Here is a 13,374-nt window from a genome sequence, read left to right as displayed (position 1 = left end):
AATTATTGATTTGTTTTGTGAGATTTAAAGGAGGAAGCGTCCAATTAGACCTTGAATGGAAGCTAGAAGAAAAGAGTGTTTAGTTTGAAAAGTACCAGTTTAGCACAGGCTATGACAGCACCTGCCCCCCCCCCCCACCTTTCCTCTTGTCAACACAGCAAAACTGTAATTTGGTCACAACATGCTATTTTGAAATTATAGCTTTTGATCACACGTAGTTCTGCTCCCAGTTTCGACTGATGATTACAAGTTATTCAGAAGTCGAAGTGGCTAAAATCTGTGCTCTCAGCTGCATCTATCTATCTATCTATCTATCTATCCATCTATCCATATATCCATCTATCCATCTATCTATCTATCTATGTATCTATCTATATATCCATCTATCCATCTATCCATCTATCCATATATCCATATATCCATCTATCTATCTATCTATGTATCTATCTATATATCCATCTATCCATCTATCCATCTATCCATCTATCCATCTATCTATAAGAGCCCTTGATCTCTACTCTTCTTATCCCAGTCCTGTGCTACAACATGTCTCCATCACCCTCTGACCCTGGAGTTTCTTACTTATAATTAGTGTTTTCCAAGTTTATGACTTACTTTGCTTTCCTCCAGATACAACCAAGACTGAGTAGTTTGCCCGTGTGGCTGTGCTCTTCACATACTGTATTGTGTTGGTTAATTGGAGCACATGGAATGGCTGAGGGACGAGGAATGTCCGTGTGCTGATTAGAGCAGCTTGTGGTGGGACAGATGGGGACAGACAACAGTCTTTAAAAGGACGTGGCCGAGTTATATTGGGAAACGTTTCCTTTTAGATGGGTGCGGAGAGCAGGTAGAAGGCTGGTGTGGGATCAGCAGGATTCACTAGAGAGTGAGCCTTTGTGGTGTGATGTCAGCGGAGCAGTTTAACGTCTGTGGTGGGAGGTGCCGACATTCCTGCTCCCCTGTTTGTGTCAATCCTACACACTATGTAAATGAAGATACAAATCCATGATCAATAATCACAAACTGGGAAAAAATAAATCTCTAAAACACAAATACAAGTTCCAGTCAGACTCCGTTCTTGTATTCTCTTTGTTTCTACGTTTTGTTGATGCTTTTAGAATTGATTTATCTTTTTTCTTATTCATTTCAGGAGAAAAAATATTCCAAGAAGTAGGATTCTTTTTACTTTTGGAACGTGAATATAAATCTGAATATAAATATTTTTGGACTTGTTCTTGATGAATTTATGACCTATGAAGACGGGGCTAAATTCTTTGCAGATGCAGCCGGGAGAGCATCAGGGTCTGTTTTTAATAAGTTTAAAATATGTAAAGATCTGAGGTATTTTACTTACTCACAAATTTATGATGCTCCGGTCTCTCCTCTTTTGAATTATGCTTCAGGGATAGGGTGATTTAATGAATGTAAAATAGCAGGCTCCATACAGAACAGAGTTGCACGCTGTTTTTAGTTGTTGATAAGTTTGCTTAGATTTTGGCTGTTCATGTTGACACGAGTTGGATTCCTGGAAAAATGTGAGACAATAAGACTGTGGAGTCGTTGGGGTCAGTAAGAAAGTTTTTCTCTAGACCAAACACTTCATGGTCTAGAGAGCTGAATGACAATATAATGCACATATATAAATAATTCATCAGGCAACCTGAACCCAAGTAGAAGAAAGTTACTTGCTAGAAAAACGGATAAAAGAAACGCAAAGGAGTTAAAAGTTAACCTCATATGTGGAGGTGATCGCCTCAGCGAATCTGTGTCATTGCTCAAGATTCACTCTCATCACTTATCTGACTTGGGTCATTAGACAGTGAACATTTGCGGCTAATTGAACATGCCGTTGTTTTGGTATCTTAAAAGCTGTTGTCTATCAATTTACCTCCTCCGCTGACAATTTCGCTTTTTAACATTCTAACCACTTGTTAGCAGCAAACTGCCTTTAGCATGGTTAGGCTATGGTTAAAAGATATCGTGTGATATTGTTAAAATCGAAATGTATTCAAATCAAGCACACTTATGTTATTGGAAACTTAAAAAGCAAAAAGTAATCTATCAATCAATCATAACCACAACGTGCGGGTACTCAGAAGACAGACGTGTCCCATAAGTGTCTGTCTCTGGACCCCTGCCCCATGAAAGACAATCTCAAACCCTGCATCTCCAGTTTGTGCAGGTTTTCTGCAGAAAATAGTAAATCTAAACCAGTCCAGACTCAGATAACCGTCATGACATCACCAGAGTATCACATTTCAGGAAGCTCCTTTCAGAGCAACACTAGACATTATTCAACTGTTTTCACAGGCTGAATATTAAGTGCAATTGACGGACCACCCATTTAAATTTACTTTTGAAATGTCCCACACGCTTCTTTATCAGAACATTTTGAAGGGATTTGTTGTCCAATCAAAGGTCCTCTCTCAACACAGATACCAAGAGGGCTGCTGCCTCCTATTGGACAAATAAAATGGATAAAACGTGGCAGATAGTTTGGACCTTACAAACACGTGTGCAAAACCTATAGAGATTTAGAAATTGCATTGGAGTAGAAAGCAATTAAAAACGAAACTTTTGACTTCTTTTTGAAAATCGTGTGTAAAAAGTCAAACGTCTTTTTTAAAATACAAACAAAAAAGACAGAAAAAAGGACAAGGATTAAATTGTGGCACACTGTCCATAACATTTGTGTTGTCGATGTATTATTATAATAAGAACACTGATCTTATTGTACTATTGTACTAGATCTCATAATAAGGGCAATTCCATTTAAATGATAAGGGTTTCAGCAGGTTCCCTGTTGAGCTACAGTGTATTGTTCAGGTAAAATGGGGCCATAAGAGAAAGCAAGATTTGAGTTTGCAGAGCCATTGATACACAATACTTCAATTTTATGCATTAAAAAGTTGCATTTGAATGAAAAATATCAGGTTGTAAAGGTGTGTGTTTCTGAACATTGTCGTTGTGTCTGTTTTGTGTGCGTGTGTGTCTGTCATAAGCTATGTTTGGGGACAAATTTTACACTAAAACCCAGTTAATTGGGGACAGATTGTCCATGTGGACACAGATGCTGTGTACCTAACTGGGAAAAAGCAGATTTTTGGGTCAATGGTTAAGCTTCGGTTAAGGGCGAGGGTCCGGCATGTCGTGGTTATGGTGGAAACACAAAAGGCAGTAACAGTTCCTGCAGCTTGGTCCTAACATCTCATCCAATCATGTCTAATTATCCCTCTGGAATGTCCTGAGCTCGTGCTAAAATGTCAACATTTAGTGGCTGCCAGTTACTTCCTGGTATTCATTAATGGACCCCCCCACTCATTATCTCCAGTGCTTGTAGCCTCTGACCCTTTTCTCTGGTCTCACCTCAGCTGCCAGGCTTCTAACCAGAACTAACAGATCTGATCATATCACCCTACACTGGCCCCCAGTCCGTTTTGGAATAGATCTTTAAGATTTTACTGATGACATTTAAGGCTCTCCATGGCCTCTGTCCAAGCTACAGCTCTGACCTGTTGGTACCATATGCCCTAACACGCACCTTCTGATCCCCAGGCAGGTATTTTGTCTGTTCAAGCGGCCCGGCTGAAAACCAAAGGGGTCAGGGCTTTTCCAACCAGGGCCCAGGGGCTCTGGAATGACCTGACTGAGGAGGTCAGGTCAGCGGTGATATCTTTTAAGTCCCCCTCTTAAGACATACTTTCACTGGGTGTGCAATCACTCATCTCACCCTCCCCCCCCAAAAATAGCAATTCCATATCATTAGACATTCTGTGGAGTCATGATCCACCAAACCATTCAAATCACTGTAACTCTGTTAATGGCTGAGCTCCCCCCCCCACATCTCTGACCTGCTCACTGAATAGATACCTAACAGGTGCCTTAGATCACCAAGCAAAGGTCTTCTTACTATACCCAGAATATAATTCTAATTCAGCGTATGGTGCCTTCAGTCATTATGGTCCTACTCTCTGGAATTCTCCACCGTTTGAACTAATTTCTGCTGCAACTGTTTCCTCTTTTAAATCCAGACTAAAAGCTCTTAAATCTCTTTATGCTAGCTTTCAATTAACACCTTTTATATCACTATTGTTTTAAATCATTATTACTATACCTGTACTTTTTCTAATGCCTGCTCATTTCATTTGTTTTAATTATGTTTTCATCATTATCTTATAGGTAAAACCCTGTGTTAACTTGCACATGACAGATAAATCTTGAAAACCTAAATAAGTGGTTTCTGGGAGTCTGGGTAAACTGAGGTGGAGGTGAGAAGCATCTTTGCCCTGCAGCCTAGTTAGTGTGTTCGTCCAGACCTGGTTCAGACCTGATCCAGACCTGTTCAGACCTTGATCCAGACCTGATCCAGACCTGTTCAGGCTTGGTCCAGACCCGTTCAGACCTGGTTCAGACCTTGGTCCAGACCTGGTCCAGACCTTGATCCAGACCTGTTTCAGACCCGGTCCAGACCTTGATCCAGACATGTTTCAGACCCGGTCCAGACCTTGATCCAGACCTGTTTCAGACCTGGTCCAGACCTGGTCCAGACCTTGATCCAGACATGTTTCAGACCTGGTCCAGACCCGGTCCAGACCTGTTCAGACTCGGCTTGTGGCCCTTTGTTTTGTCAAATAAAGACGAGAAAGCCCCAAAAAATAGACTTTAAAAACAAAACAAGAAAACAAACTGCACCTCCCCCTGGTGGGCGTGGCTCCGTCTGCACGTAGGCGGATTTTCCCGTCGCTATGGAAACGGCGTAGCCACAGCTCGTCTGTTGACTCTCTGCGTTATCTGAGCTAACAGTGGCTAACATTAGCTGTGAGTAAATTGAGCTGAAGTCGCACTCTCCTCCTCCATCGAGCACAGACCCCGAGGAAACCTGCTTCAGGACCGTCCAGGTAATCCCGCCGCATCGTGGCGCAGGATATCCCGGGATAAACCTTGCGATTATATCCTCTATTAGCAGAGAGGCTAACGCTAGCGGCGAGAGCTACTGGGAAGCTACCTAGCATGCTGCCTGACGGATGTAGCAATGCTCCCGTTCTTTTCAGAATAAAATGTCTGTTTTGTTGCTCAAGTGCAATTAGGGCCTACGCCTTGAAACACTGTTAAAACTTGAAACTACGTGTACAATTATAGATACACGTATTTTGTCTGCCACACAACCCCCAAGGTATTAATTTATACTGTTAACTATTTGTGACATTAGACACATTTCTGATTTGCTAAAACAAACGGTTTTCTATTCATCCAGTAACACTTTGAAGATTGTTTGTCACAATAAACATTCAAACATTCCCTGCTCTTACTTTGAAAGAGAGTCCCTGTTAACTGTTTGTGACTATTAGTTTCATTTGTGATTTGCTAAAATGAACAATTCTCTGTCATTAACTAACACTTCAATTGTTGTTTTCAGCTCAAAAAGTGTTTAGTTTAAACATTCACTGCTTTTACTTAGCTAATTCATGTGTGATGTACAAAGATAAAGAATCTGCTTTCATTCAGTAACACTAAGATGGTTGTTATTGACACAATTAAGTATTTGGTTCAAACGAGCCCAGCCTTTACTTTGAAAGTGAATCCCTGACACCAGAAGTTGTAATGCAAGAAACAGCGCCACCTTACTGACTTGTGGTCTTTAGCCACGTTTCTACATCCAGTGAAGTAAATGTGGATGTTTTAACTTCACCCAGTGTTGGGACTGCTGTCGGGCAGCAGCGGGAACCTGTGGAAACTCATTGTTAACTCGCTCTCCTCTGTTATGGGCCATGGCTTCATGAGCCTGGTTGATCACTGGTGCGGTTTGTGTCCCAGCTCGTGTCCCAGCAGAGTCTTATGAGGTCAGGATGTCCAGTGATCTCGCTGGTGTGTGGGAGGTGGCGCTGAGCGACGGGGTCCACAGGATAGAGTTCGAACATGGCACGACCACCGGGAAGAGGGTCATCTACGTTGATGGACAGGTATGCACCGTGATCTTAAAGGGAGACCAGACCAGGAGGACCTGACCTCCTCCATCATTCACAGTGTCCCTCCACAAAGTCTGTTAAGAAATATCTTTATTTTACGCCACAAAACATTGCAGCATACTATACAGATCATTTGCATAGAAGAAGATGACTCTCCATTAACATCAAGTGAGATAAAATAAAGCTGTGGACACTAGGGGTGTATCAGCATTTCTTAACGTAGGCTATACAAATTTCATTTTAGTCATATAATAATTTTTTTCCCATATATCATGAAATTTGTCTTGTTTATGAATCGCCGATTCTTACACTGTGCCTCACGCGCAGGAGATCCTGAGACGGGACTGGATGTTCAAGCTGGTGGGCAAGGAGACGTTCAGCGTGGGAAAATCAGACACCAAAGCCACCATCAACATCGATGCGGTCAGCGGGTTCGCCTACGAGTACACCCTGGAGATCAACGGCAAGAGCTTGAAGAAGTACATGGAGAACAGGTCAAAGGTCACCAGCACCTGGGTGCTCAACCTGGATGGCACTGACTGCAGGGTGGTCCTGGGTGAGTGTTGTGTCATTAGTCACCTGCTGTCCTCATCACCTTATTATTATGATGTCTGTTGTTTTCATAAAGGCAAGACACATGTTCTATCCTGAGCAGTAATGATCTAAATAACTTTATTTATAGGGCACTTTTCAACACAAAATACAAAGTGCTGCACAACAAGCAAAGAAAAGGTTTGAATATAGAAGGAAGTACATTAATAATAATGGTGGTAATAATAATAGAGATAAAGATTCTAATTAGCCTGGCAGCCAAAGTAAATTCAGGAATATGCCTTCTAAAAAAAAAGTATGTTTTTAGCTGAGATTTAAAAGAAGACACCGTCACAGTCAGCCTTATTTCCTCAGGCAATTCATTCCATCGTCATGGGGACCTGACAGCGACAGCTCTGTCCTATAGTTTTCAGCCTAGATTCAGGAAGTGACAGCAGACGTAAACAGTGATTTAAAAGATCAGAGATATCGCCTTGGGCCATATCTTAAAAATCAATACTAAAGCAAACAGGGAGCCAATGTGAAACGGACACAACAGGTGTGATGGGATCACATCTCTTAGTTGTAGTTAAAAGCAGAGCTGCTGAGTTTTGTACAGACTGCAATCGTTTCACGGTTCTCTGATTCCGACCAGTGCAAAAAGCCATGTGGTGTGAAAGTAAATCCATTTTAAAATGTCATGAATCTCTTGGTTTATTGGTTTATTCACGTAATCAATCACAATAGACATTGGATTCTCATTTAGCATTGTTTGATCTCTGCCCCTTCTTGACTACCTACTAATATGATGACTGAGCCGAGGCTAAGCTCTTTAACCGCTTTAAGCCCCACGCCATCTTCAGCCACCTCTGTCATCTGGGCAGGTTAATCCTGCTTATAATTACACTGCTGACTGTTGTACAGGAGGCAAACCAGCTGAAGCGTGCACAACACGACAGTGTGTAGTTAGTAATGATCTATAAATCTGAGCAGGAAAACAATCTGCCACCATATAGAAAATATGAAGGTGTGGTCGGTCATTTGCTGGCTCACCCATGAAGCTTCCAGGTACAGCTGGTCATAGTTACACACTTGGAAGAGGTAACATGTCAAAATAGAAACTTTATTGTCTAAACTAACTGTGTGCTACAAGGAAAGTATGCAAATATAATTGCTCACACATGTGTAAGTACATTTTTTTCAATACAAAATGTGAATAAATAAATCCGCACACATAACTTTGGGAGAGAATAATTTAATAATATCTACTCAGGCAAATTCTCAACGAGATCATTAAAATCTATTTATGCTCCTTTTGTATGGGCTGATATTAGGGTCAAAAAGGTTTGAGGGGCTTTTTGTGTCTCGCTTGTTGCTCTTGGAACCAGAAGACGATCTGACAAACTCACTCAAGTGTTTAACAGCACCACACACACACACACACACACACACACACACACACACACACACACACACACACAGTGTCCAACAGTTGGATGTTTCATTGATTCAGTGCGTTTCCTTTTCTTTTAGAGAAAGACACTATGGACGTTTGGTGCAATGGACAAAATATTGAAACTGCAGTAAGTACAACAACGGTTAGAACGTACATAGGTTTATTGTTTTTAAAAGGGACACACAAGAAGTCATCAGATGAATCAAAAGTCATCATCTGTAAATTCTTGTCTCCATATGATGGTTGGCCCCATAACTCATAATGTAATCCATACTCCTTGTAACTGATGTAACTGTTCATCCTCTATGGGCTGAAACTCTCGGTGCTTCTGCAGCCATCCGTTTCTAAAGCAGCTCAGGAGCCGATGGCATGGAACTGACCAAGCTGCTTGTCTTTGTCCCCGTGTCTGACTGCTGCCTGCAGGGCGAGTTTGTGGACGATGGCACGGAGACGCATTTCACACTCGGGGACCACAACTGCTGTGTGAAGGCCGTGAGCAGCGGCAAGAGAAGAGACGGGATCATTCACACGCTGCTCGTGGACGGCACAGAGATAGCGGAGTGCACGGAGTGACAGTGTGTGCGTCTACGTTTTGGGGCGAAGGCCAGGTCCGGTTTGTATGTGTGACAATGGGGGGGGGGGCATGAGGATTGTCACTTAAAGCTGTTGGAGTCGGGGACCAGCGGACAGACGTATGTGCTCCTATGTTTTGATGACCGCGATGTGGAGGGTATTTTAGCCATATTGGTAGGATGCTAATAATCTGGTGACAGACAGGGCAGTGTGTGGGCAGATTTAGAAGATGCAGCCATTTCAATCACAAAAAGGGATTTACTGTCTCAGAAAGGTAACCTCACACAGAAAAACGTTTTAGAGAAGTAAACTGGTACTTTATATTCATATCAATACTACCAATTTAGTAATATCAATAGTGGAGGCCAGATGTGCCATATTTATCTCACTGAAGTTTTCCTCTGGTCGTTTACAGATGTACTGTTCCAGTTGTCATTTTGTAGGAAACACACACAAACACCAAATAACCTGAGCCGGTGAACCCCAGACTCCACCGGGGGCCTGTACTACGAAGCAGGATTTGCAAGATAACTGAGTTTTCAGTACTACAAAGCTGGTTCACTTCTAAACAGGGTATATCACCATGATAACATATGCGGAACCACTCAAATGCTCCGGAGCTGTCAAGTTCAAGATAAGAGATCAAAACCTGAAAGTACTGGCCACTCAGATCCCTGGAAAGCTAGAATTACTGCCCTGAGGTTGAGGCCACCGAGGCCTCGACCTTTGGCCACCAAATTCGAATCTGTTAATCCGAGTCCAAGTGAACATGTGTGCCAAATTTGAAAGAATCCCCTTGAGGTGTTCCTGAGATATTACATTCACAAGGCAAAATGTGCTGTGTGAGGAGTGAGTTGTGCCAGACGTAATGAAATGTCCTACGGGCAGTCCTGACATATCACATTCACAGCGACCTGACTTTGAACCGTGACCTCCAGGCACCAAAATGTAATTCGTTCATTTTTGAGTCCAAGTGAATGTTTGTACCAAATTTGCAGACATTCCCTTGAGGCTTTCTTGAGATATAGCACAGACGGACGGACAGACAACCCAAAAACATCGTGCCTCCGGCCGCTGGCTGTCGCCGGCATGGAAGCGTAGTCATCGCTCTACAGTGTCCTGACAGGGTCAGTAGACTTCTTAAAAGATGACTGAAAAGGTTTCTCTGTTCCAGACTTTCCATGTGTGTGGTTTTAAAACACAATATGAATGAATCAAACTATTATAGCTTCATTTTAATTTAACATAACATAATTCCTGCCGGTGTCAGATCAGAAAACACAAGGGGAAATAAAAACTAAAGATTTAAAATGATCCAGACATTGCTCATTATTTTTCATGATGAGAAATGAACATTTGAGTCGGACTGAGCTCATCTCACATTAACCACTTCTCTGCTCTCCTCTTTGGAAGCAGAGACATTCTGACATCACATCTTCATAATAACCTTAATAAAATCACTTTGCTTAATTTCTCTTTATCTTTGGATAAAGTCATTTCAATCTTGAAAGTATATCTACAGTTTCCTTTCTTTTGCAGTCATGAGCACATCATTTACATTTCACTTAGTTGATGCAGCTGTAACCGATTCTACCAACAGATAACCAGTGTTTCCTCTCGTATCACATTAAGTCCTTCATTCATGTCTCTGACAGTGTCACTCATAATTAACGACTCTGCCTCTGTGACAGGAACTCGCTTGTAGCCGGATAAGTAAACTCAGGCTTAACTGAGACCGTTGATAACCAGCGTCATAGTACAGGATATCAGGATGATGTTAGCTTAAATTAAGCTGGATAACAAAAACACATCCTGGGTATGTTGACCTCACCTCGTACTACAGGCCCCTGTTGTCTTTTGTTGGAAACACATAGACACAAACAATAAACCTCATCCTGCTCTCACTGTGCTTCATGCCCACTTTTCTTGTATTTTTTCATTGATGCACAGTAGGGTTAAGTATCAGTGGACAAGAATATTTCTTGAATGTAGCGTCATTCCAGTGTGCACAGCCCAGGAGTGATATTTTGTTTCATTCTATGTTGAGCTGTTCAATGGTCTCTGTTCGTTTGGTTCAGCCAAGTGATGTTTTGCAGTAGTGTGTAATTTAATGGCTGTATTAGTGTCAAAAGACAATCAGTCCGACGTTGCATTATTGGCAGAATTATAAACATTACATTCTTAGAGATGTGTGGAATTCTGCGGTCAAATCATTTGTCTCTTTGTTAATGTAAAGGCCAAATGTTGTGTTAGACAGAGGTTGAACTCAACCTTTAGGCTTCAAATTAAGGTTTGACCTTTTTACAGTGTATGTTAAATGTTTGTTTTATTATTTAAATTGCACTTAATTTGTTGTTTACTTATATGTTCTGTCTACTTATACGTTTACACCGGGGGATCAGAGAGATTCGGCAGTTCAATCCTGTCTATGTCCTGTACATATGGCAGAATTGACAAAGTTGACTTTGACACGTCACCAGCTCAAAGCTCCAGTAAGAGACAAATGGATCGTTCATTTATTTTTGCGTCAAACCATTTCCAAAGTCAGAGGTGGGCTTTCATGCTCGACACTGATTTCTGGTACTGTGTCATTCAGAATATGAGAGTTAATTTCATGTCTTTTATATGTCCTGTATAAAGGCTTTATGTTAATGTGTGTATTCCACTTTTATTTACAGTTCCGCTACATGTTTGTAAAATGTAAATTGTGTTTAAATTCATATCCGTACAGCTGAGTAGGTGGTTGGCCTTGATGAAATGACCCTTTAATAAAAATGTACATTATTGGTAAACTATACTGGGCAGCGTTTGATTTATGTTCAAACAAGCAGTGTATTCCCTGATCTGTGAAGTGGTGAAAACAAAACATCCAGACTCTTCAAACAAAACAAAAGAGGACGAGTAATTTTTTTAAATTTTATTTAATTTTGAAATCACTGTCAGGCAACACATCATCTCCCCTCAGGGGTCCATCCAAATATTGTGAATTTCCTTTTTGTGATTTTGAAAGTCTGCCATTGTTCTGCAAGCATTTTACAATAAGATTACATTTTGGTTTGTAATAAGACAACAAAGTACATCCTTACACTTCAATATAACAGTGTTTCTATAATCAAAGTGGAATAAGTCCTATGTATATAATCATTAGTAAGATTTTTGCATATATCTTATAAGTGCTGATTTAAGTACGATATTTCTGCCATGAAACAGTGCATCCTTGATTGTTTTAAAGATAATTGTGCTTTATAGTAATATAACTAAATCACACAAAAAGACACAAATTTGAATTGAAAAGAATTAAACACTCAAAACTTATAACTTTCAAGGTACAGTTAAGCTTCACGATTGACAAACCTTCTGTAATTCCTCCGTGATGTTGTGGTACTGGTCTGGTTTATATAGTTTCAAAGGCAAATGCAAATTGATTCATTAATTTCTCACAGTGTTAACATGCATTAAGAGGGAACTCCAGGTTTAGATTAACACGTGACTGATTCTTTAATGTGTAATAGTATCACGGCCAACAGTTACACTCTGAGGAAAGAGTGGAGAAATGGCTCCCTCAGGCCACCGTGCAGGTAATGATGTAGCAGGCAGAGCCTGGTAACCACTGAATGTGGCAGAGGTCAGGAGTCCTCCACTCACACTGTCGAATGTTTGTGGTGTGTCCCCCACAACTGGTAGAATGAGACCTGGTCTGCCAGGTGGAGTTTCCTATCCCACCTCGGCCTCCTAGGAACAGAGTACGTCTCATTGCGCTCCTTCCACACTTCCATGGCTTTCCTCACTGTGCCAGCAAAGTAGATACCCTCTCCATAAGCTGGAGTCTGTAAACAGACAAACACAAAAGGCTTTGGTTATAAATCTATGACCGTCTGTCCTGAGATCTGATTACAAGTGGTCAGCACTAAGTACAGGTCTGAATGCACTTAAAAACGTTCTGAGATGTGGCAACAATCTTTTAGTTGCCTGAAGCGCCAAATGCATCCTAGTCCACCAGCTGACGTCCTCTGACCTGCTACAGTTTAAACGCACTGTAACACTTCTCAGTGTCCGTATGTCGATACGTTTGGAGCCCCCGCCACAATCTCAACACTGATCACCATGGAATGAACATTATTTTTCTTAAATGGGGAAAACCCTTTCTTTAAAGCTGCACACATTCATTCATTCAGTCAGTCCGCTCGTTCTCTCTCGCTAAGAATCTGGTTACATTATCAAATGCTTCATACCTGCAGGTGGTCGTACTCTGCATGGAATCCAATATGGCTGACCATCTCGCAGAACTGGCAGAAGATATAAAGCTGAAACATGTTTGATCAGTGGAGACATTATAGCTGTTTCTTAGCGTCAAACATCTTCCTCAGCGTCGGTTCTCCACTTTCTCCAGCTAGATATACAAAAAAATTCCACCTGAGTCAACACTGGTGAACAATAAGACGCATAAGATATGGAGCACTTCAGCAGAGACAGTTACACATACTGTGCCTTCAACATGTACACAACCTAAATTTATGAAACAAATGCTCTTTCTGAGAACAAAACGTCATGAACATCAACTGAGCGTTCTTTCCAAGGGTCACCTTCTCGGTGGAGAAGGGGCATGCCCGCTCTTCCTCTCGGACAAATTCTCTCTGGATGTTGCAAACATAGCGCCCACCTGCAAGCCCGGCCAAACAATTTCCTCATATGAATCCCGTTCACCGTTATGTCTGCATGACCTTTGTCAAAGGACTCCTTGAAGTCGATGGTCTCTTTGGTGACAGGCGGGTCAGCTGCAGATATTCCTCCTCGCCAAAGCAAAGAATAAGAAGTTGTTACGGATGGTGATGCACGGTGAGAGGA

General features: G+C 41.5%; 1 protein-coding gene across 2 annotated transcripts; it reads left to right on the top strand.

The window, feature by feature from the left end:
• Positions 1-4,742: 4,742 nt before the first annotated feature.
• On the top strand, positions 4,743-11,326 carry faima (Fas apoptotic inhibitory molecule a). Of its 2 annotated transcripts, none has more exons than XM_035175279.2 (5): positions 4,743-4,901; positions 5,818-5,963; positions 6,297-6,525; positions 8,034-8,083; positions 8,380-11,326. In XM_035175279.2, exons 2-5 carry the CDS (start codon positions 5,850-5,852, stop codon positions 8,527-8,529), a joined length of 543 nt encoding a protein of 180 aa, XP_035031170.1. In that variant the 5' UTR covers positions 4,743-4,901; positions 5,818-5,849; the 3' UTR covers positions 8,530-11,326. The 2 variants fall into 2 exon arrangements, with proteins under 2 accessions (XP_035031170.1, XP_035031171.1); XM_035175280.2 differs by having other exon boundaries at positions 4,744-4,901; positions 5,833-5,963.
• Positions 11,327-13,374: the final 2,048 nt, after the last annotated feature.

Source organism: Hippoglossus stenolepis, chromosome 13 (genome assembly GCF_022539355.2).
Source record: "Hippoglossus stenolepis isolate QCI-W04-F060 chromosome 13, HSTE1.2, whole genome shotgun sequence".
Taxonomy (NCBI): Eukaryota; Metazoa; Chordata; class Actinopteri; order Pleuronectiformes; family Pleuronectidae; genus Hippoglossus; species Hippoglossus stenolepis.
Note: the sequence above shows the minus strand (reverse complement) of the source record. Positions and strands in the feature narration are given on the sequence as shown.